Source organism: Lingula anatina, chromosome 1 (assembly GCF_051362555.1).
Source record: "Lingula anatina isolate TDL-2025a chromosome 1, LinAna3.0, whole genome shotgun sequence".
In the NCBI taxonomy this organism is placed as follows: Eukaryota; Metazoa; Brachiopoda; class Lingulata; order Lingulida; family Lingulidae; genus Lingula; species Lingula anatina.
This window is the reverse complement of record NC_141767.1, coordinates 46075691-46097941: the sequence shown is the minus strand read 5'-3', so window position 1 is coordinate 46097941 and position 22251 is coordinate 46075691. Positions and strand designations below refer to the sequence as shown.

At 35.9% G+C, this 22251-nt stretch overlaps 3 protein-coding genes across 3 annotated transcripts; all 3 read left to right on the top strand.

Annotated features, from left to right (window-relative positions):
- Window positions 1-564: 564 nt before the first annotated feature.
- Window positions 565-5009, top strand: LOC106153243 (uncharacterized). The gene is made up of 2 exons (XM_013527094.2): window positions 565-1632; window positions 3438-5009. The coding sequence occupies exons 1-2, from the start codon at window positions 836-838 to the stop codon at window positions 4762-4764; spliced, it is 2124 nt and encodes a 707-aa protein (XP_013382548.2). The 5' UTR covers window positions 565-835; the 3' UTR covers window positions 4765-5009.
- Window positions 5010-5384: 375 nt separating this feature from the next.
- On the top strand, window positions 5385-6721 carry LOC106153247 (uncharacterized). The gene is made up of 2 exons (XM_013527099.2): window positions 5385-5560; window positions 5770-6721. Exon 2 carries the CDS (start codon window positions 5803-5805, stop codon window positions 6532-6534), a length of 732 nt encoding a protein of 243 aa, XP_013382553.2. The 5' UTR covers window positions 5385-5560; window positions 5770-5802; the 3' UTR covers window positions 6535-6721.
- A 2111-nt stretch (window positions 6722-8832) lies between these two features.
- On the top strand, window positions 8833-21862 carry LOC106153278 (patched domain-containing protein 3). Its single transcript, XM_013527150.2, has 19 exons — window positions 8833-9084; window positions 10442-10688; window positions 11063-11133; window positions 12475-12594; window positions 13128-13251; window positions 14144-14241; window positions 14472-14592; window positions 15034-15157; window positions 15339-15511; window positions 15855-16103; window positions 16354-16531; window positions 16849-17013; window positions 17318-17442; window positions 17774-17929; window positions 18320-18445; window positions 18815-18959; window positions 19237-19358; window positions 19609-19806; window positions 20380-21862. The coding sequence occupies exons 1-19, from the start codon at window positions 8957-8959 to the stop codon at window positions 20674-20676; spliced, it is 2967 nt and encodes a 988-aa protein (XP_013382604.2). The 5' UTR covers window positions 8833-8956; the 3' UTR covers window positions 20677-21862.
- Window positions 21863-22251: the final 389 nt, after the last annotated feature.

Sequence of the window (22251 nt, the reverse complement as noted above, 5' to 3'; positions counted from 1 at the left end):
GCCCCGTTTATGTGTCTTGTCCTGAAAGGAAATGTTTTACAAAATGAATTGTGATTTTTGGATGCGCAACATTAAGGAGCGTGGTGACCCGAACGGGACAGCTATAAATACAAATCACGGCGTGTGAAAGACCCTGATACTTACGGGGAACATAGAGGTTAATTGATGGCGCATTGGTAGGTAGGTCGTGTTAGCTCACTTCTTCAGGTATCTACTTTCTCCTTTTAGTGAAATTTTCTATATTTCTACTTCTGTGTTGGATATTCATATTTTTATACTACTATTGTAACGAATCATGAAAGTGCCATTCATATTGTTTTTAGACTATTATAGTTTCGTTTATATTCGCTATAATTTAACAAAAAAAAAAAAAAAAAAAAGACTCTGGGCTCTTTAATAATGAAATGGCAAATTATAGAACTTATCAAAAAATACCGATTTACTTAAGGATGAAAACCTCAAACACGCCAAGGAGAGTCCAGCCTTGGTGTAATTGTGTCTGCGGTGCATAAAAAAATACCTCATCATCGTGTTTTAATTTTTTGTGGGGATTTAATTTCAGGATGCACATACGTTTGAATACACAAGGCACGCTCTAAACAATAGTAAAACTTTATCGACTGGCCTCAGGCAAAGCGGTGCACAGAATCAAACAACGACAAGGCCTATGGAAATTTATAGTAACCCGAAAAACAAGTTGAAACAGACTGCAGCAGTAAAGTGCAGTGAACGCACTGATAACGAGTTTTTACCACTGAAACTGCAGACCAGAAAAGGTTCTTGAAAAAAAAAGAGAAATATCATTTGTTTTATTAGTACGTTTAAAATCACCAAAATGCAACAGTTGGGTATCTCTTTTTGGACGATGCCTATCATTGTGCAGAAACTCCCTTTGTTGAGCAGTTGGACGCACGGAGCCGCCTTACTTCAGTTGCTTGTACTCCTCTTGGCCACAGATCACTATGTGAAGGGCTCGGATCAGTCGGGGCAATGGCAATGTCCAGTTCAAGACCCGTACCAAGTCATATCAGAGGCTGATCGGTTCGTTTGCTGCAATATGTACATGGACTGGATGAAAAAAAGCAAGGAAAAGTTCAGTTTCTACCCGACCCCTAAAATTCAGCGTTGGTTCCAACATTTGGGGATGAAACAACACAGGCAGACAGTGCAACAGCCAAAAAGAGCACGTTATGCAAGACAAGCCCCAAGAAGGATTTTCCCACCTTTGCCATTCAGTTTACCACCACCCCCGCCTAATTTTTTGCAAAATATAAGAAGTAGAATTACACAGGGACAGGATGGGATCGGAAATCGGATCTCAAGGTTCCCAGGGGGCGATAATACAGACACAGTTAACAGAGCCTCATCGAACGCGAGGGCCAACGCATTTTTGCTTCAGAGAGGCGCCAACAACGTTGCTGATCCCGTAAGGTTGCACTATAGGGAAGAGTATCGAAGCTTAACCAAAGAAAAACGAGACCGCTTTCACCGAGCCTTGAACCGTCTGAAGAACTCTTTTGTTGACGGTGTACGGGAGTACGACATCTTTGTTGGGTATCACCGAGCTAACCTGTCCCCGGGTGCTCACTTTGGACCCGCGTTTCTGCCTTTTCACAGAGAACTGCTTTTCAGGTAAGCCTCTCAGCGGTTTGGAAATGAGATTATCATTTGCAGGGCGTGTTTTAATTGACAATTGTTTCCCACTCCCAAAAGAAAAAATTGAAAGTAGAAAAGAGTAAATTATCTGTTCAAGGACATTTCCTGTGAACACCTCTCGATGGCCATACAACTGACCAAAGATAAAAAAACTTGAGTACATTTTGAAAGTGTTTCTCCGCCTAAAACATTTGAGGGATAAATTGTGCAAATGTTTGTAGCATCTCCCTTTCTCCACCTTCTCTTTCTTTCACTGATAATATAGTACGCTAATATGACAACGTGAAAATATTTAAGCCAATAAATGGGGTCGGTCTCCCTGCATCGTTATGTACTAAAGTGTATTTCTAACCCTTCGCGGTTTCCTTATGACTTACTCAAAATGAGTCAACAATGGAAATATCATTAAATAATAAAATACGAAGCACTAAAATTGCTGCTATTAGAATAAGCATTAACCTTTGCGATGTGGCATTTTACAAGGTGTCATTCTGAAAACAATGAGGACCCTCTAAGGTAAAGAAGGTGAGATGGGGATGGTATTTGTCCGTGACCTTCTCTTTCCATTTGCCTTTTGGTTTGTTCACTATTCTTGTCACATTAAAATACCTTGAGCCAGAAAATTCAAATTCAAATGAATTTCAGAGCTCATTTGCATATAGAATGTGCACGTTTGTCGACAGGGCCATTTTTACACTGCATGCGTTTGCTAACTCCTTTTCCGCAAATTCAATTATATTTGTGGTATATATCTGATTCAATGTCCTCCGATGTTTACTTTATTTACATATTAGTTTTTCATTAAAACATTGTAAAACGCCAGCCTGTCTCTAGTTTTCCCTCTTTTCATATCTAATAAATACATGTCCGGGGATAAAGGGGATGTTCGATTCCGTCAAAGATCACCATAATACGACCTACGTGACGAGGTCTAATGTCAGTCCGCTCAAACTTCCTCCAGCGAAAAGGTCCAGTGTTTTATTGTCTTATCATTAAACCTAGACGATAAACAAACCTTGAAATTACTCTTGCCAGAAGCTTAAACGCCAATGTTAAGGAAGTGATAAAATTGTTTTAATCCAACTCTCGTGTTCTGAAGTAGGGGTCATAAAAACAAAGATGTTGGTAGATCTATAGTTCTCTTGAAAATGAATATAAGGTTTAAAGTGTAGCTATAATATACAGTTGTTATAGTTAGATATTAATATGAAAAAGGTAATGCAAATGTATTTTTAAGCAGTATTTTTAATCAGTATTTTTAATCAGCCCAATTTCTCATTTTTGATTAATCTTTTAACTAATTAATTTACTAATTGATCGACTTATTAACTAATCACCCCCAAAATGTAGTCCATTTAAGTCTAACCTATCCAGAAAATTTCATCGAAATCCCTCCATAACATTTTTGTATAATGTTGCTGACAGGAAGGCAGAGAGACAAATAGTTTACAAAACTTAAAATTAACCATTAGTTTATTAGTAAATGGATCACCACCAAAATCTGATCGTTCGTTCCTTGGCCATTTCTTGGCAGTTCCTTTAAGTTTCATCAAATACCCCTCATGTTGCTAACAGACGAACAAACTAACGGAACCAAAAACGTAACGTAATAAAAAAGCTGCAAAATAATCTTCAACGTTTGTTACGTTTGGATAGTCCCCTTTGTTAGAAGTTTCAACTTTAGCACAAAACATCAAACATGACAACCAATTTAAAGCAAAAGGCATTAACAGTCATCTGTGTATCATTTTTCGATGCTCATAATACCCGTTTCATTATAGGCTTGAACGGGCCCTCCAACGCTTTGATCCATATGTGGCCCTTCCCTATTGGAACTCCACAATGGACGAAGGTCTAGAAAATGCCGAGGATTCCATCATGTGGACGGAGGAATTTGCCGGAAATGGCTACGGGAATGTGACGACAGGACCATTTGCAAATTGGCCCACTAGATTTGCAACGGAAGGAATAAACGTCCTTTTTCGAAATCTAACCTACGGGTTCGAACAGCGCCCGTTCCCGGGACTTATGGCCGATGATGGTATCCCAGACTCGGCCACGAGGTTTCGTGACATTACATTTTATGTAGATTCCACTTTTGAGTTAAATCACGGGAAGACCCATAACTGGGTTGGTGGTCAAATGATAGATTTGGAGAATTCCCCAGGAGACCCTGTATTTTTCCTTCACCACGCCTTTATTGATTGTGCTTGGGAGGAATTTCGTGAACGGCAAAAAGCAAATGGCATTGATCCTCAATTCGATTACCCCAACGACACAGTGGCGTTAGGTGTTAACCAAACTCCACCGCCTGGCGTAGCTCAAATCACCAGTTTAGAGACCTCATATCAGCGGTTTGAAGACCGCATGTTGCCGTTCGAAATAACAAACGGCGATGGTTTGGCAAATGAATACACGGAGCACTTTTACAAATGTTCATCAAGCTCAAATGATTGCCCTTGTACATCACCTTATTTGTTTTGTGATTCTTCCTCTGGACCTTCCACCTGCCGGCCTCGCCTTCGTGTCGGAGCGAAGTGCACCCGATATATGATGATGGATGCATGCTACAACTCGATGTGCTGTTATATCGATGGGAGCTCATCTGAGGCAGTTTGCCGTTCATTTTGTCCGCCGTACGCAAGACCCACTGAGACCCCAGGACCAATAAGCACAACCGCTCAGGCTGAGATTACAACCGACTCACCTATCACAATTACTGGAACACCACCCAACACAGCCTCAACCTCCCGACAACCACCAACCAGTCAAAGAACGACGGGCGTGATTTTCAGACCCCCGAGGCCTCGTGCGCGAGGGCAGCAAACCAATAGTAACCGAGAACGACCAGCACCGCAACCAGTAACAACAACATCACCTTCTGGGGATAACTCCGATAACCGCCCATTCGTATTTCCAAATTTCATTCGAAACGTGAACAATTTTTTCTCTCCAATACGTATTCGTCCAGGGAATTTGTTCACACAAGGATCTTTTCTGCCTCTCCCCTTCAGACCTGGATTTCCTTCTTTTATTGCTGGGGGCCAAGATGCTGCTTCAGACGAGGACAGCGTAAGGCAAAGACGTCAGTTGCAAAACAGAGAGTAAATTGAAACGCGTGAGATTAAAGGACATGTAATTAGTAATTATAATAAAAATAAAGATAATACGCAAATAGAAGGCGAGCACAATTTAAATATAATATATGGTTGAATCCTGCGGAGAATTACGAGAAAAAAAAAGATCAATAGAGCTTTAAAGGGCCAGTGTCCATATCTTAACATTTGAAACCCTAACCTTTTGTCATACACTGTATTTTACAATGACAATAAATGTTTTATTTATCCCTGTTATACTGTATTTTGTTTTTACCCAATTCCAAACATCCTGGAAGAAGTTGGTTTCGCTGTGTGAGCTGTTTCACTATCCATCTACTACACATTCACCAGTAGCTGTTAACTGACTGAAAACTCGCCACTGGATTATGCCTTGGCATAAAACACTTCCTCTTCACACCGACTGACTTTTGATTTGTAATCTCAATCCTGAAAATTTGCCGATTGGAGACATACAATACACAGTTATGTGTACGCATGCCGTAATGGATTACCAGGCAACTGGCATAGACTGTTTTGAGGGCAGAGTTATAAATTGCAGATAAAGACGAAATACATAATAAACTCCTGATAAGGGCGCGGATACAAATTGTTAATTGAATTCAATTAAAGGAAGCACTAGCCGACTGGCAGTCACCAAGCACCTGCATTTTCACAACACACGGAAAAAATCAAGTAGGGCGGCGTTTCAGACGCCCTTTGGAGTAATTTGCTTTCTTTTTAAAATTTTCTAAATCGATGACGGGCTACTAAGGTCGCATCTTCGTAATTATCAAGTCCAGTAATTGGTATGTATCGTATTTTCATCGCTGTAGGTATCCGCAAAGGCTCTATTTCCAGATCTTGAGATATATACATACACTTGCTTTAATGATGTAGGCCTACTAGTAGAATCTGTTATTAGTAAAAATCAGTTAGAAAGTTATAATTAACTTATTTTTGTGCACTGGAATTAAATATACCTGTCGCATAACTAGGGATGCTTGTTTTCCTCCAGTATCACGGAAGACGCAGAAGATAAGCCTGAAAGATGAGCGTGGAATCTTTGAACAAACAAAAAGGTGATTCGTCTGTACACAGCCATAAACACCATGGGCCCCGTCCCCAACATCCACATCCGCGCGCACAGCATCAACATCGAGATGGACACGCACACCCACATCAACATCGAGATGGGCACGCACACCCACATCAACATCAGGATGGGCACGCCCACCCACATCAACAACATCAACATCCACCTGGAGATCAAATCTCGGGTCAGAGGGGACATCGACCACGAGCAGGAACATGGCACGGAAAAGACGGTCTGTCCAGTGGAAACCCTACTCCCGGGAATAGCCGACAGAGGGCGGCCATGGGTCTAGCAGACGACAAGTCCGATTTCAACCCCAACAACATGCCCGTGGAGTTCGAGAACACCTACAAACTGGAACCAGACTGTCGATTCCCGGAACGAGAAGCTCGGCAGATTATTGAAAATGTCCTGGAACAAAATCTTCACGATAAGAAGTACGACCCTAATATAATGAACCGAAAGTGTAGAACTTTGAGTGATATGATTAAAGACAGGATCAAGGAAATGAATTTAGAGAGGTTTAAAATTGTGACGTCTGTGATGATCACAGAAAAGCAGCACCAGGCCATGCAGGTCGTTTCCCGTTGTATCTGGGATCAGCGGTGGGACAACTACGCTTGTGGGGTATACAGTAATAAAACTCTATACGCTATAGGACTAGTGTACGTGGTTTATTACGAATAGCCTGATTAAAGATTTTTAACACATAAGAAAACATGAAAAAGATTGAGTAAGCTGTTAGTTTTCTTTCAACACCGACACTTTTGAGTTAAACAAAGGCTCTACATGTAGGCCTACGATGTACCTCTGTGCGATGTTGATCGTCCAGAGACTCTTGCTGTGCTTTTAATCAAACAATGAAAATAAAACAATTGCGTTTTTATAAGTTTTGAAAACACCTTTCAATTTTTGGTCATTCGGATGTTCATACGGTAAACAGAGAATACAATGTGTAAGCATGCATACCTATCGAAGAATCTGTGGGAACGAAAAAATTATGAAATGCGTTTTTATATATACATATATAAAGTTTAAAGTGCAGTTAATAATGATATAGCAACCAATGCCCTTTTTACCTATGACCTATAGAGTACCTAAAAGCTTTTCAATGGAAAAATAATCTTGCTCTCTTTGTCCCTTCCTTCCAACCTTATTATCTCACGGGTTTTCGAGTCCTCCGCTTTTCTTGTTTCTTTTGTGTCCTCGTCCTCCATGTGGTTCGTCAAAGGCAAGGTCCTAACTGATGGTATTTCTCTTAAATGATATTGATCTATCTGCAAATATTTTCCGTGCAACTTAAGATTTAACTGAATTATTCATTTAATTGTTGGAGATTTTCGATAAACTAGTACATGCTACACGTAGTAAATCGCTAAACATTAGTTAATTCAAAATGAAAAAAAAATCATGGTTGATGAATGCGTCAAAACAGTGGGGAACTTTGTCGGAGATTGATTAATGCGTTCATCAGACAAAATATACAGGTATATTACCTCCAATCGTGTTCATTGATTAAATTCAACATCTCATTATATACCTGTACATAAAAACGCGTTAAAAGGAGCGCGCCGAAAATGTTATTAATTTCTTAACTAAGATAGAAAGATGAACAATTTCGCCAGTGAATATATAAATGGTCGATTTGACAAATAGGTACTGTCTACGCCTATGTTACCGCAGTATTACCAGCAAGTGTGAACAAGTCATTTCAAGTAAAGGTTTGCATCTGCTACCCCCCCCCCCCTTCCCGGACAATATAGGCCTACTTGAAAAGCGGGCTTCTGGTACCCTCTACCAGGGCGACTGATAGATTTTTCACAGATATTCACAGATATGTCTCTAGCTAGATAGATGGTCATTTTGGTCTGAAGTCACCCTGTTGAGAAATCTCAAGGCTGATTACATGGCTGGTAATTGTTTGCATAACTGCTTAGGCACTGTGATTTAGCAGGTCCAGTCTAAGTCTGCATGATCCACAGAGCCCTTAGTTTTCTTGTATTTACTTAAATACTGATTATGCTTATACTGATGAAATTAAAGAACATTTGAACAAGTCTAAGACCATGTTTAGCATATGCGCTGCTTTTGTACAGTATCTGAAATGGCACACACTTGTCTAAAACAACCTACACGTATTGATAAAACAGCATATTCTATACACCCTATTTATATTAATTATATTGGTAAAAAACTTTAATTCCTCATGCTCCGTAAAAGACCGCGCGGTTTTAATTCGATGATCAGACGACAGACAGGCTTATTTGTTGATGGACTCTTTGTGTGTGTGTGAGTGAATGTGTGTGTAAAAAGGCAGTCGAACTCCCCTTCGTAAAGACCTAATTTCACCCCAAAGATCTCCGTTTTAGGCCAACTTATTTCTACCTGTTCTGCAGCCCATTCAAAATCAACGAAACATGCAAATTTGAATACAGTGTTGTTTTATTTTACAATTTTAAGTGGGGTAAAATACTAACAGTAGGGGGTAAGGTTGTGTCGGCTTTCTTAGGGCTCAGCCCCAATGAAATTATCGTAGATCGATCCAGCTCCGTAGGTGCTCTCGCTGAATGCAATCAGATAAGCAAATTAACACGCCTCCTCCTGGAGTTGAGTAGAATTCAGAAAAGCTGGTGACTATACGAATACGTTGAAAACAAGAGAATGCGTGTTAATCTGTTTATCTGATTGCATTCAGCGAGTGTCCCTGCGGAGTTGAATCGATCTACGTAGACCGATAATTTAAATGGGAATGAGCCCCTAGTGACGATTTTGCCTTTACAACTTTTATGGCGTGTTGCTTTGTGCGTTATTGCTCCGATGCAAACTCACGTTGAAACATCGTTTAATTATTTGCACTCGAACAATTTTATTGATCCCCTCCCAGGAAGCACGTGTATCGCTACGTGAGTATTTTCACTATTGATTACTTTCGCCCAATCAAAACACTTAGTTCTGACGCGAACCAATCGCAAACGTATTCATGAAACAACGCCCTTGACCTTGGTTTTATAAGTAGCGAAAGGACAGGAAAGCGGTAGGCTATTGAAAATAAATATAAGCCCTGACAGGATGATTTTGATGGTTATACTGACCCAAAATTAAGCTTGACATGACAGGCAAGACGTCTGATTTTGATGAGAAGAAGGAGGTGAAGAAAACATGCTCTTTTTGTGATTGTATGTGCCTGAGAAAAGTCAGCAATGTGATCGTCAATGGACTGGAGACCGCATTTTACAGGTAACAATAACATTGCCAGTACGTCTGTGCAAATAAGTGGAAATGGAGAAATCATAGAAGTCGAATCTGTTTTGTATGAACAACAGACGGAAACGAATAAAAAAAGTTTCAAGAGATGAATAGATTCCATACGGCAGTTCACAGAAGACGTGTGTGATTTGTCAAATGAAGCCGAGAGTCCCTTTCTTTCGAGGAATCTCCAATAGCTAAAAAAGACGTCTGTGAGAGTCGTGTATTCCTCAAACCCTTTGTGGCTCCTACCTGTGCAGTTTTGATTATCTCTTCAGGCTAGCCCTAGGTCTACATTTAGATCTAGATTTCAATAATACGTTACTGAATTACTAGTAAATGTCATTAAACGTGAATTTAAAAAAAATTAACGCATTATTCAGACACACCAGTGAGCGTACTGGATGCACCTTATACAAGCTACCGGGTAGTATGCGTGTGTGTGTGTGTGTGTGTGTGTGTGTGTGTGTGTGTGTTATAATTAACTTGCTAACATTTTCATTCATGAGAAAATTTTCAGGTTATTGCATAATGAAGACATTAATTAATTAATGTTATATATACATTTTAGTGCATTAGATTTAAATGTGTAAAATATAACATATGATAAGAAATAATATATAGAAATTGAATATAATTAAGAAATTTTTTATGTAATAAATATAATTTTCTCCTTCCATACATATTCTGCATATTCTCCTCAAGCATATGATATGGGTCAGTAACCTGGGAAAAATTGAGTTTAACATTCCAGTAAGAAATTCGATAAAAATTCAGAATTTAAAACTGTATTGAAATGACATTAAGTATTTCAGAAGAAGAAAATGATTTATAAATATGATACATGATTTTCTTATTGGATAGTATTATTTAGCCTTTTGTTATTTTTTCTGTAGTAGTTTTAGACAGTGGACAAAGTATCCTTTGGAAATGTCCACTTGATATTTATAATTGAAAAATTTCAAATTCATTAATTTTTTTAAACAAAAAAAAAGTTCAATTATTTAGGAAGTAATTTATGGATCAATTATTTATTTTATATTATTTTGATTGAATTTTTCAATATATCCAAAGATAAAGAAGAGTTTTGAAATTGAAATTTACAAAAACTGTTCATTTTTAGCATTTCAGAAATGCTCACTTACTATTAATATCTTTCCTTTTAAACTATTTTCTTAAAGTTTTGCCCAAATATTGCTCTCACATGGAACAATATCCATACAAAAACTTAAACAATTTACTTTTTTATTTAATTTTAATTTAAGGTTTCAAATGTCCATCTTGAAAAAAAGGATTTATTTTTAAGATTGTATTTTTTTCTTTCTTTTTTCTTAATTGTATTTTCCAGGTTGGGGCAAGCAATAGGAACATACCCATGGGTTACTATATTAATCTCCATTGTGTTTGTTGCCCTGTGTGGAATAGGGTTTATGAAATTCTACCAAGAAGATGCCGTAGAAAATCTATGGGTCCCATATGGATCGCCATCTGTGGATCACATGGATTGGGTCTCTAAGTACTACCCTTCAGTTACCAGGTTCCAGTCCATGATGGTAGTGGATGATAATGTTTTAACACCAAAGGTTTTAAATGCTGTAAGTTTGGATATATTTTTCAAAAAAATTAATGATGTTTTTAAACAACAATACATATCAATGATTTCTTACTTATAAAATAAAATAAGTAAGAAATCATTGAAATGTATTGCTGTAAACTTTGATTTAGAAATTGATCTCAGTGTTGATTAAACAACAAAGCCTTATAAGTTTTAAGACAAGTTTAAAATTGAAAACTTTGGATTGTATCTGTCAGGAATGTTTTTTTTATCTAGAAAAATAAGATGATAATGGGGACCAACAAGTTACATAGTTTATGTAGAAATGAACAAATTATAAATACATAAAGAGAAAATTGAAACTTGGTCTATTGTTAAGTGAGATTTATGTCACAATTTTATCTTTTTTTTCAGATGCTGGATATAGATATAAGCATCAAGGCTATCAACAGCAGCAGTTATAACTGGACTAGTATATGTACCAAGTAGGTTTGCTTACAGACTGTTACTGACATACATATTTTCTTCCAGTCAAAATTTATGCAAATTTATTGGTTACGTTGTATTAATATACAACATATAATGCAATGAAGTGGGTGCATATTTTTATGCACTCAGAGAAAAAAATCCTCATTAATGGTAAATGCACATACCTGCATGTACATCTGCTGTAGTAAGTTAAAATCCCATTTTTAGGTTAATTCAATCCAGGACATTAAATTTTACCTTATACTTAACAAATTCCAATTATGATATGAAGTAGAATAGAAAACGAATAGATATATAAAATATTTACCAAGCTTGATCACTGACTAAGTTTTAAAAGATAGACATTGGACTATAATTTTTGTTTTTGGCCAAAATAAGGGCAGCTTGGATATGATTTATATTTATGTGCCTGGGGCTTATTCAGCATTAAGATGTGGAGCTGTATGCCAGGTTAAATGGATATTTGTTTACAGAACATCTGCCATTTCTCTATTGTTATATTACATGGTTGACAAGGGATTAGGTACCTAGCTCACTAATTGGCATTATTATTATTTTTTTCTAAAGATGACATCAATAAGGAAAGCTTTGTTGGCTTTGACAAATATTGAAATGATTTGGTCACAGAGTAAAGTCTTCAGTGATGGACTTGTAGATAACAATAGACAATGTTTGTAGACATGGTGAAAACACATAAAAGTGATAATTTATAAATGATCAAATTCTTCAAATGATACTGCAATTTTGCAGACATAAAGCAACTAAAATGCTTCTTTGAGATTAGAAACATATGCTGCTTGCTCTTTTGACAGACACTCTCAGTCAAGTGCACATTTCTTGTTCTGAAAGGTGCAAAATTAATGAGGACAAGTCAAAATTCAAAATTGATTTCTTGCTAAAATAATAAATCTTAGTATCTGAATTTATTATTATCATGTCAGATTACTCTAACTGACCTTTATGGCATGCCCATATGATATGATATGATGTATTCTCTTTGAGTTCTTGGGGATTTTAAAGGTATGAACATGGCAAAATATAAATATGATGTGAAAATTAAATGTGGATTCATTTGTCTTAAATGATCAATTTGCTATCCTCCTCCTGATTCTGTCAGTTTGTGTTTTATATTGGAAAGATAACCACATTAAAAATATGTGGACTAGCTGGAGATAATTTCACAGTATACTGAAGGATAACTGTTGTTAGTCTGTCTTAAAGTACCACATTTACTGTGTAACTGGTGGGTAGTGTTTTTTTTTTTTTTTTTTTTTTTTAGTTTTGCAGAAGTTGTATTGAATAATTTCATCCACTTTGCATGCTTATGTTTATTCCAGAATATTTGGCAGCATTTGCTGGTCAAGCAGTCTGTTGGAGTTGTGGTCATTTAATGAAACGCACATCAGAAATCTTACACAAGCAGAAATACTTGACACGGTCAACAATGTGACAAGAAGGTCAGTGATATTAAATGGACAGCTGTGCACAGTAAAATAAAAATATTTAGGCAAAAAAGTAAATTTCTCTGCTTAGCTTCTCATAGCCACCTGAGGAACATATCAGTGCTAAAGGTCAAATATTATATATTTTTCATATCACTTATGGACAATGGATCTAAGCTGTAAATTGTAATAAATGTTGGAGTAGAGTGTATATATATTGAGGCACAAGAGGACAAATGACATTTTATTAGGAGTCATGGTCACAATCTTGATAAGAACATGTTTATCATATCATTCATGTGTCATTTCACTATCTTGGTTTAGAATGACCTAGGGTGATCAGTGCTATAAATCACTTTATTGACAAATAACTTCATGTTGGAGGAGAATCAAAGACTTGTATCTCTATCTCTATGGTATGGACTCTATTCTTGTGACTCAGAGGTGAAAATTCCTGTTAACTTTGTATTTTATTTTACTTTATTCAAAAAGTCAAAAATCTGTGAAGAGATTTATATTTTAAGGATATTTTACTCTTTATATTTCAGCCCAGTGTTTTTTAATGACTACAATGTCAGTAAAGTTCTTGGAGCGATAACAAAAGATGCCAATGGAAAGATAATATCAGCCGAAGCGACAACCATGACATATTTTATCAATGATGAATCTGCTGTAAGTATATGATACATGCAGTGATAATAAATATCACACACACACGTAAACAAAAAAAAAAACAAACAAAACATTTAATGTATATGTAATGGACCCCCTGTGCTCGACACAGCCAATTTATTAACTCCTGCATAAAGGGATAACAACCCTTCATTTTGGTGGGAAATCTTTCATAAAATGGATATTCCTGGGGTAGATGACAATTTTCCCATACTTTTCCAATGGTCAATGAATCCATTCTGACATTCATAATTAGCAGATTGTTTTTTTTTTAAATAATCTCTTTAGATATTATTACAGAGGGTAGCCTCTATGACGGTCCATGTGCTTTAATGGCAAGCACAGATTTTAGAATAATTGTGATAACTGCTGTTTTGGTGGTAAAATGGAATTTATTATATTTCTATTTGTTTACAATGTCTTTAAAGTGGTGTTTTGAATCTCGTATAAAGAGTTGTTATCCCTTAAAACAGCAGGAAGCAAACCTGTTGAGAAGTACTCAAATGGAGAATTAAGTCCTCTGTAGCGCAAATTTTGTGGTAGAACCTCTCAACTCATACCAGTACAGCTGTATCACTAAGATATAATGCATGACGTACATGAAAAGGTTCTATGTAAATAGACAATAAGTGCATTTTTGTTCTAGCAAGTACAATGTAATCAATATTATCTAAATGTGAATATAAATGTTTAATATGTCATATTAATGATAGAAACACTAATAACAATGGGTATTGATATTTAAAAACGAGAGGCATTTGTGTGAAGAGTTGGCAACTATGAAAGTGTTGCCTGACTGTTCCTTGCTTATTTTGGCAAAGTAACACTGTGCATCTTTGAAAAGATCTCCATTAGACACAAATGTTTTCTTATGCATAATTTTTTATGACAGGAAAGTGTAGATGCACTTGCCTGGGAACAGCAGTTTATAGATATTGGTGCAAAAGGACATGCAGGCATCAAGGAAGTCAACTACTATGCTTTTAGAACGTGAGTTTTTTTTAAGAGTAAAGGATCTAAGAGAGCTAGAGAACATTTAAGTCTTGATTGTCCTATTTTAAAGATGCCTGGTTTTAAGTTAGTCACTTCTGAAATGTGGAAAAGAATTAAGGATATTGCAAGAATGCACAAATAATATGACTGTGTGGTTGTGTATTTGAAAACCCTTGGATGATCCATGTCATCATTCCTGTATGCCATTTTTGTTTTTATACTTGCAGTCGTTCAGATGAGGGAGGTGGCGCCATCTTTGGAGACCTGACGTTACTGTCAGTTGGATATTTTCTCATCATCATATTTGTAGCTATAGTCTTAGGAACATTCAACTGTGTGGAACACAGAGTAAGGACCATGTTTTCAGTTTGAAAAAATTTTTTTTCAGTTTGAATAAATTTTTTTTCTGGCAAAATAGATTGTCATAATCATTCAGCAGAATTGTATAAATATACAAAGGGATAAGTACTGTACATGTATTTTTAATTGAGTATAATGATGTTGATTTACCAGCAAACTTTGAAATGAGTGTTCCTAATTGCAAAGATTTTACTGTGGAAGTAGAATAAATGGTACAGATGTGATTATTTAATGTTTTCTTTATTAATAAAAGCATTGGTTATCAAAGATGTTAATTTAATGGTACAGATAATTTAGAATTGTATGTACCGGTATATTGGCATTTATTGTATTTTATAATGTAAATTGCTAATATAATGTATATTCCATATTGTTACCTAAGCTGTTTAGTTATTTCAGAGGTACTAATGCAGTTTCTCTTTTATCCAGATATGGCTCGCACTTGGATGTGTCTTAGCAGTAGGAATGTCAATCATCATGTCATTTGGGCTGTCTTCTGCTTTTGGAGTAGCATATGGACCAGTGCACAGTGTTTTACCTTTTTTGCTACTTGGTAAGCCTTTGAGACTGTTACTCTGTGTTTTAAAATATACTATTGTATTATGATACAAGTGCCTTTCTGTGGGAAGTATACATTTGAGTTTTGGTTATATGACAACAGATTTACAAGTGAAGTAGTAAGTACACATTTTTAAATTCTTTTTAAAACATCATGCACTTGTGTTAATTGACAGGTATTGGAGTTGACGATGCCTTCGTGATCATTCAGTCATGGAACAATCTCCATCCCCATGAGAAGGAGAAGCCCCTGCCTGACAGAGTGGGGCTGATGTTAAAACATGCTGGGGTGGCCATCACTGTAACCTCCATCACAGATTTTGTGGCCTTTGCCATTGGTGCAACCACTGTGAGTGTTCTGTTGATTTAATCTGTCTCGGTTATGTGGCATGTACTGATTTACATTCCAGTAATTTGTTTGTTAACACAAATTCCTTGCTCTCCTTATTTTATTTCAGTATTCATATTGTGAATGTGATTCAACATTTGTCAATAAAAAGGAAGAAAAAAATGAAAGAAAGATATAGCATTGAAAATATACAGAAGATTCTTCCATAAATTTGCACATAATGTAGATTCCTGCTTGTATTATAAAATGTTTCATGGTAACTTATTTACAGGAATCGGATCCAGGTTGTATTAAATTTAATTTCTTCAAAAACGGGTAATTAATATTTTTGCATCATTTCTAGATCTTGCCAGCCTTGCGCTCATTCTGCATCTTTGCTGCCCTGGGGATACTTGGGCTGTACATCTTTCAAGCCACATTCTTTGTAGCTTGCCACACCATCAATGAACGACGTGTGGAAGCTGTGCGTAATGCATGTTGCTGTTGCTACCCACACCGCAACTATAAGCCCAATCAATGCAGCCAGAAAGGACTGATGGCTGCCTTCTTCAAAAAGTACTATGCATCATTTTTGCTTAAATTGCCAGTGAAGGTAGGGATTATTTTTTTGTGTGTTAATAAGTATTTAAAACATCTAAAGCTCTTATGGTTGATTTAAATGATGTTTGTCAAATCGATAGATTTCTCTAAATTGGAAAATGTTTGTTTACTTCAGACCTTTGTATTTAGATAGCTTCAATAATGCTTAAGTATAAACGTTGAATTTACACAAATTAATGTTGAAAACTGCTTACATGTCAGGTATTTCAGTTATATTTAAGTTATTCTTTCCTTTCCTCCAGATCATAGTTTTAGTGGCCACACTGGGACTATTGGGTGTGAATGTTTATGGCCTCATCAACCTGAAGCAGGACTTCGACTTCAACTGGTTCATCCCCAGTGACTCCTATGCCTCAAAATATACCAAGAATATGGAGAAGTTCTTCCCATCTGATGGGGCATCGGCATCCATATACTTTGGTGAGTCTCAGTTATCCTGAGCAGAAGTGAGTTGGTTAGTGGCTGTGTGGTATCTATGTTGTAAGACACCGGTGTCTGTTGGAAAAATTGGCGTAATTGATTCATTGGTTTTCTCCTTAGGCTAATGTGTTTGCTCATCTGAGATGACACACTTCTTGTGTGGCACTATACAAAACAGATTTTATTAATTAATGGAGAATAATGTAGAGGGAAAGGCCCAAGCTTTACAGAGAATGTACTTCAAAATTACTCAAAGTGTAATTTTGTTCTAGACAATTCCAATCTTGAGAATGAATAATTGAGCGCACATATTTCAGGTGAGATTGACTACTATCGCAATTTCTCCTACCTGGAGGAAGCCTACACCAAGATGTCCAATAGTGAATACACTTATGAGGGCACGGTCAACAGTTTCTTTGAAGACTTCAAGGTTTTTGTCAATGAAAGCACTGACAATAGAACCCTCGTTTATCTTAATGCAAGTAAGTGATAAAGTGTGTTAAGTTCAGTCACTTGACGGTCCAGATAATACTGTTAGTGATTTAAATATATCTTTAAAATATGTTTCATGTACAGTTTTGGTTGTTTCAAAGCTACAGGATTAGAACTTTTTGTGATATTTATTGTTTTGGGGGATGTTGTACTATGTGGTATTTTTATGGAGGAAAGGGGCTCTCTGGCTGTTATATAATATCATATATTTTGTATTTTATTGACAAATGCTGTGTAAAATTCTCCTTTTTCTTAGATGCTTTTAACTTAGTGAAGATTTCTTATATTATTCAGACAAATGGCCTAGTAATGAGACAAACTTCTACAGACTGCTGAGAGCCTTTATTTTGTGGGTGCCATCTGGACGAAGGTATATAAGCTATGTGAACATGACAGATACTGAGCCCTACAAGTTGAAGGTAAGTTATGGATTTTTGTGTGATTCATAGGTCTCTTGTTGCAGTATGGGTTCCAGGTGAAAATGTCACAAACTAAGAAATCTGTAGTATTGCTTAAATAAATTTTAAGTGAATATCTTTTGTTAAAAAAAAAAAAACTATGAAATAAACAGTTTAACAACTGACTGTTAACTTTCAGGATTCCTCAGTTCTTGTAGTTTTATGCCCAACCAAGGAAATCACAAAAAGCATTTGCCAAATACCAGATTTAGATTTGATAAGACCAACGGATCCAAAGACTAAACTGAAATTTGATCTATAATAGATAACACATTAAAAATATTTTTTGTAGGCGTCCCAAATTTTCATGAAGCACAAAGACTTTCCTGATGCCCAGACAGAAGTGAAGGCCATGGACAACTTGCGGAGTATAGCAGACGGGCTTGGACTGCCCTCTGATAAATGCTTTGCCTACAGTCGAAGTTATCTCAACTGGGAAAGTAACAAGGTATGAGAAACTTCTGAAGTATGTTATTGTTATAAATAGAAATCTTTGAGTTGTCTGATATTTTGTTAACATCTTATCTGTTGAATAAATCATTCAGTGAAAAAATTTCCGTAAGCATGTTGTATAATTTTGGTATACCAGTTGCATTGGTTCACACAGACTGTTGTAATATGCACAGTGCATAGTCTTGATCATAGTTATGCAGATATTAAAAGACGCAAGAGATGGTATTCTTGAAGCCTTGGAAGAAAATAGAGGAGTACTATTTACAGCATCAGATAGATCACTGCAAGCTGGGCAATCTTGAAGAAAATGTTACCTTTTGTTCTTTGAGTGTAGATAACAGTATTTTAATACTGAAAAAAGCTCTTTTTTTTCACCTACCCTCAGGTTATCCAGATAGAGCTGTACAGGAACATTGGTCTTGCTTTTGCTTGTGTGTTTTTGGTCACTCTGATCCTAATAGCCAACATCTGGACATGCATCCTGGTGCTGACCTGTGTGGTCATGACACTGGTGAGTTTTAATTTGTAATTAATACAAGTTAACAAAAGAATTATGAATAAGTTTGAGTGTGGAAAAAGAAAGAAATTAGGTTAAAACATTAAGTAAGTACATTGAATACTGTGTTAACAATGTGGAGTAAAGTTGAAATGGTAACAAACTGCAATTCATATTTTGTGAGCAATATGTGCTTTTTTAGGTAGCTCCTTATGGCTTATGGGCTTGAGAGATTTTTAATGCAAATAATATGAAGGTGTTAGAATATAACATTTAAAATATAGATATGAATATACAGGTATGATTATTTCATTAATAAGGCTGATCATGCCAGTATCATTGTATTTTATGATACATCTAATAAGGTTAAGATATTTCTTCAAGGTTGATGTTGGAGGTCTGATGTACTTCTGGGGTCTGACCATAGACAGTGTGACCACAGTGAACACCATACTGGCCATTGGTCTGGCAGTGGACTATGCAGCACATATTGGACACATGTTTATGACAGAACTGGGAACAAGAAATGGTAGATAAGACAGATGATATTATTATTGAAAAAGAAATGAAATGATATCTTCATTTTCTTTATGATAACATTAATTTTCATGTTATACCTATATAAATACTACAATATTAAATTATTATTATAATTATTATTATAATTATTATAATTATATTATATTATTATAATTATTATGATAATGATGATGATGATAGATATTTCTGACTAAATATAATGCTGTTACAAAAATGAGTTTATATATTTTCCAGGACATTAACATTGTTTTTCCCTCATATTTCAGAGCGTGCCAAGACCACAATTGGTGATATGGGGCCAGCTGTCTTCAATGGAGGCTTCAGTACATTCCTTGCCTTTGTATTGCTAGCTTTCTCTGGGTCTTATGTATTCCAAGTGTTCTTTAAGGTACGGTTATGCTGTAATTTGTATTCATAGAAAAATATTATTGTGAAATCTGTAATCTAATAGCTGTCTCCAGTGTTTTTCATGATTTCAGCTTAAAAATGTGATTAAAATTCATTGCTTCTTTTCCATTCAAAAATTAATAACTGAGAGATGATTTGCCAACTTAATTTAGATAATCCATCAAAGGTAAACACACTCTGAAAAGCATAACAGTAAGTTAAGTAATTTATTATTTGATGAAAACTTTCAGGTGTTTTTTGGTGTGGTAGTATATGGGCTGTTTCATGGGTTGATCTACCTCCCTGTGATACTCAGCTGGCTAGGGCCAGCACCCTACCTCTCCGCAATAAAGGAGGCTGAGGAAGAGGAAGCTGAGGACAAACTGAGGATGGAAAATGGGGGAATTGCAACTGTTCAAGGATATGAAAATCATGTCATGTATGATAAGGTACGCTCCCACAAAAAATAAAATTGGATGAAGGCTACAGCATCATTCTGAATTTGCTGTGACAGGAAATATCAGTTTTGATGAGGAAGTATTGTGGACTGAATATATATTAATTAAAATGTTTTTAGGTTGTTTGAAAACTTGTAAAGTATGGTTATAGATTGTCTCTGTTGTTCTCTTAATTATTAGTCAAATTTCTAGTGCTTTTATGTGGTTATTATTATTTAAAAGTTTTATGTTGAAATACTGACTCAGAGAGTTTGCAGCTTAAATTGAATTTCAAAGATTCATCATTATCCTATTAAATTGTATTCTAGAATCAAAGTGGACAACTGTCACAATACATAAAAACTCATAAGTCCATTTGTCTTTGAAGTATTATTTTTATTCTTAAGTATTGATTTCTGAATATGTGCACATATATCAACAAATTCCTCACAAAGATCTCAATTCAAAAACTCTGTAGAAAATGCATGTTTTTGTTTCCTCTGCTAGTGATTGAGACTTGCATGTACTGTATATGTTGCATGTGCATGTTCAAATCTGGCCAGCATGTCACGTTTTTCTTTTCAGCACCAAAGGATTGAACCCCCTCCAGATTATGAAGGCTCCAGGCCCTATATCCCACCTCCTGATTACACACCGCCATCCTCCCCTCAACTACAGGGTCGCTATTCCAATCCTCCTTCTGCTGGCGGACCACCCAGTTACCCAGCCTCAGATCGCAAGACGCCATCCTCAGGACACATGTCCAGACCATCATCACGATACAACGACAACAATATAAACAATGGTTATGTGTCTCGAAAAGCTTCAGGTCACAGAGCAGATAGTAGGCAGCAGAATGCACTGCCCAATGTCCATGTGTGATGATGTAGCAATTTTACATTGACTGTGGTGTGAAACTGAGGAGAGGAGAGAATGAAGAGGGACAGTGGATATATGAAGGACTCCAACTGTTACGTGAATGAAAAATGCAGCTTTGACATATGAATTTGCATGAATCTCCAAGGTACAATTAAACCAGCTGCTGTTTTAAGTTAATTTTCAGTTTACTTGGACTTTATTTTTGTGAGAATACATGTGCACTATTTTCTCATTTATGAGTGTGACATAAAGCTCATTCATTATTGTTGTACTGCTTTAGCCATTTGTGAAGTGCCTTGTGAGAACTTTTAGATTATTATGTTTACAATATCCTGTGATATTTGGAAGTATTTTCCTGCACCTGGGCTAAAGCTTGCCTATACATTCCACAAACTTATGCATTCCATCACAAGTGTAATTTTATTGTATCATACTCCATTTTGCATCTTGCCATGAATGTTTTAGTACTAGTTATTTACCTACACCATACAAAGCAATACATACAGCTGATCTCTCTCAAAGAATATCATTATAGATGTTTAAACTATACAGGGTTTATCAGACATGACTTAATATTATGTGCACTTTCTACCCAGTAGTTTACAGTTGTATTTAGTGTGGTCATAATATTAATAGTAATGTTTTTTCAAGACACTTGATAATGTTACAATACAAAGTAACAATTTTAAATATTTGTATACTATGAAACAGGTTTTTGTGCTCCTAAATTTGCCATAAGACTTGCCTAAAGAACATGGTTTCATTGTCATTGATCAACAGATCATAGTGTCACTCATCTTAGTTTAGAATCAGATGCAATTAAATTTCGATCATCATTTTATTTTATTGAATTGTTGGTACCTTTATATACATCTTGCCATTTTATTTATACTGGTACCTATATGGTACCCAAGATTGCCAGCTGAACTTAACAGTAGTTATATACATGTATGTGTAATGTCATATCTGTGACTGCAGCCAGGTAAAAAATTAAAAACAGACACTGAATTTTGTTGGCACATTTAACATTTTACAAACACCACTGGGTTCATGTGAAACTACAGGGTTCGGATGATAATACTACCATTGGGATAATCCTCCAATACGAACATGTTGATTGTAAATTACAGAAAACAGTTCACTACTGACACAAGATATGTTTGAAAATAAACATGATTCTTTAACATGATGGTGCTTTGTATTGTATTCAAGCGTTTTATCATGGGGTGTTCATAATAACACTTAACCAAATATTAAAGTAAGCATACTGGGGAGTTCCCAAGTTATTCTAAAAAAATTGTTGAGTCAAATGATCCCCTGTCAGATGAAGGGAACAGCTTAATTTCTCTTCAAGTACCCTTCTTTTAAGGTAAAAAATTGTGAGTGGCTTGTTATTTCAAAATTAGTTAGTTAGTTTAATTAAGTCAATCACCTACGGTAATAGAAATCCCTTTAGTACAGTTATGAATTTTGTTCAATAATACAGCTGATTTTGTTTACATTTTTCTACCAATAGATGTCCCATCAACAAGGAAATCAAAGATGAGCTAACATTTTATATCTTACCGTTTCTTTGAC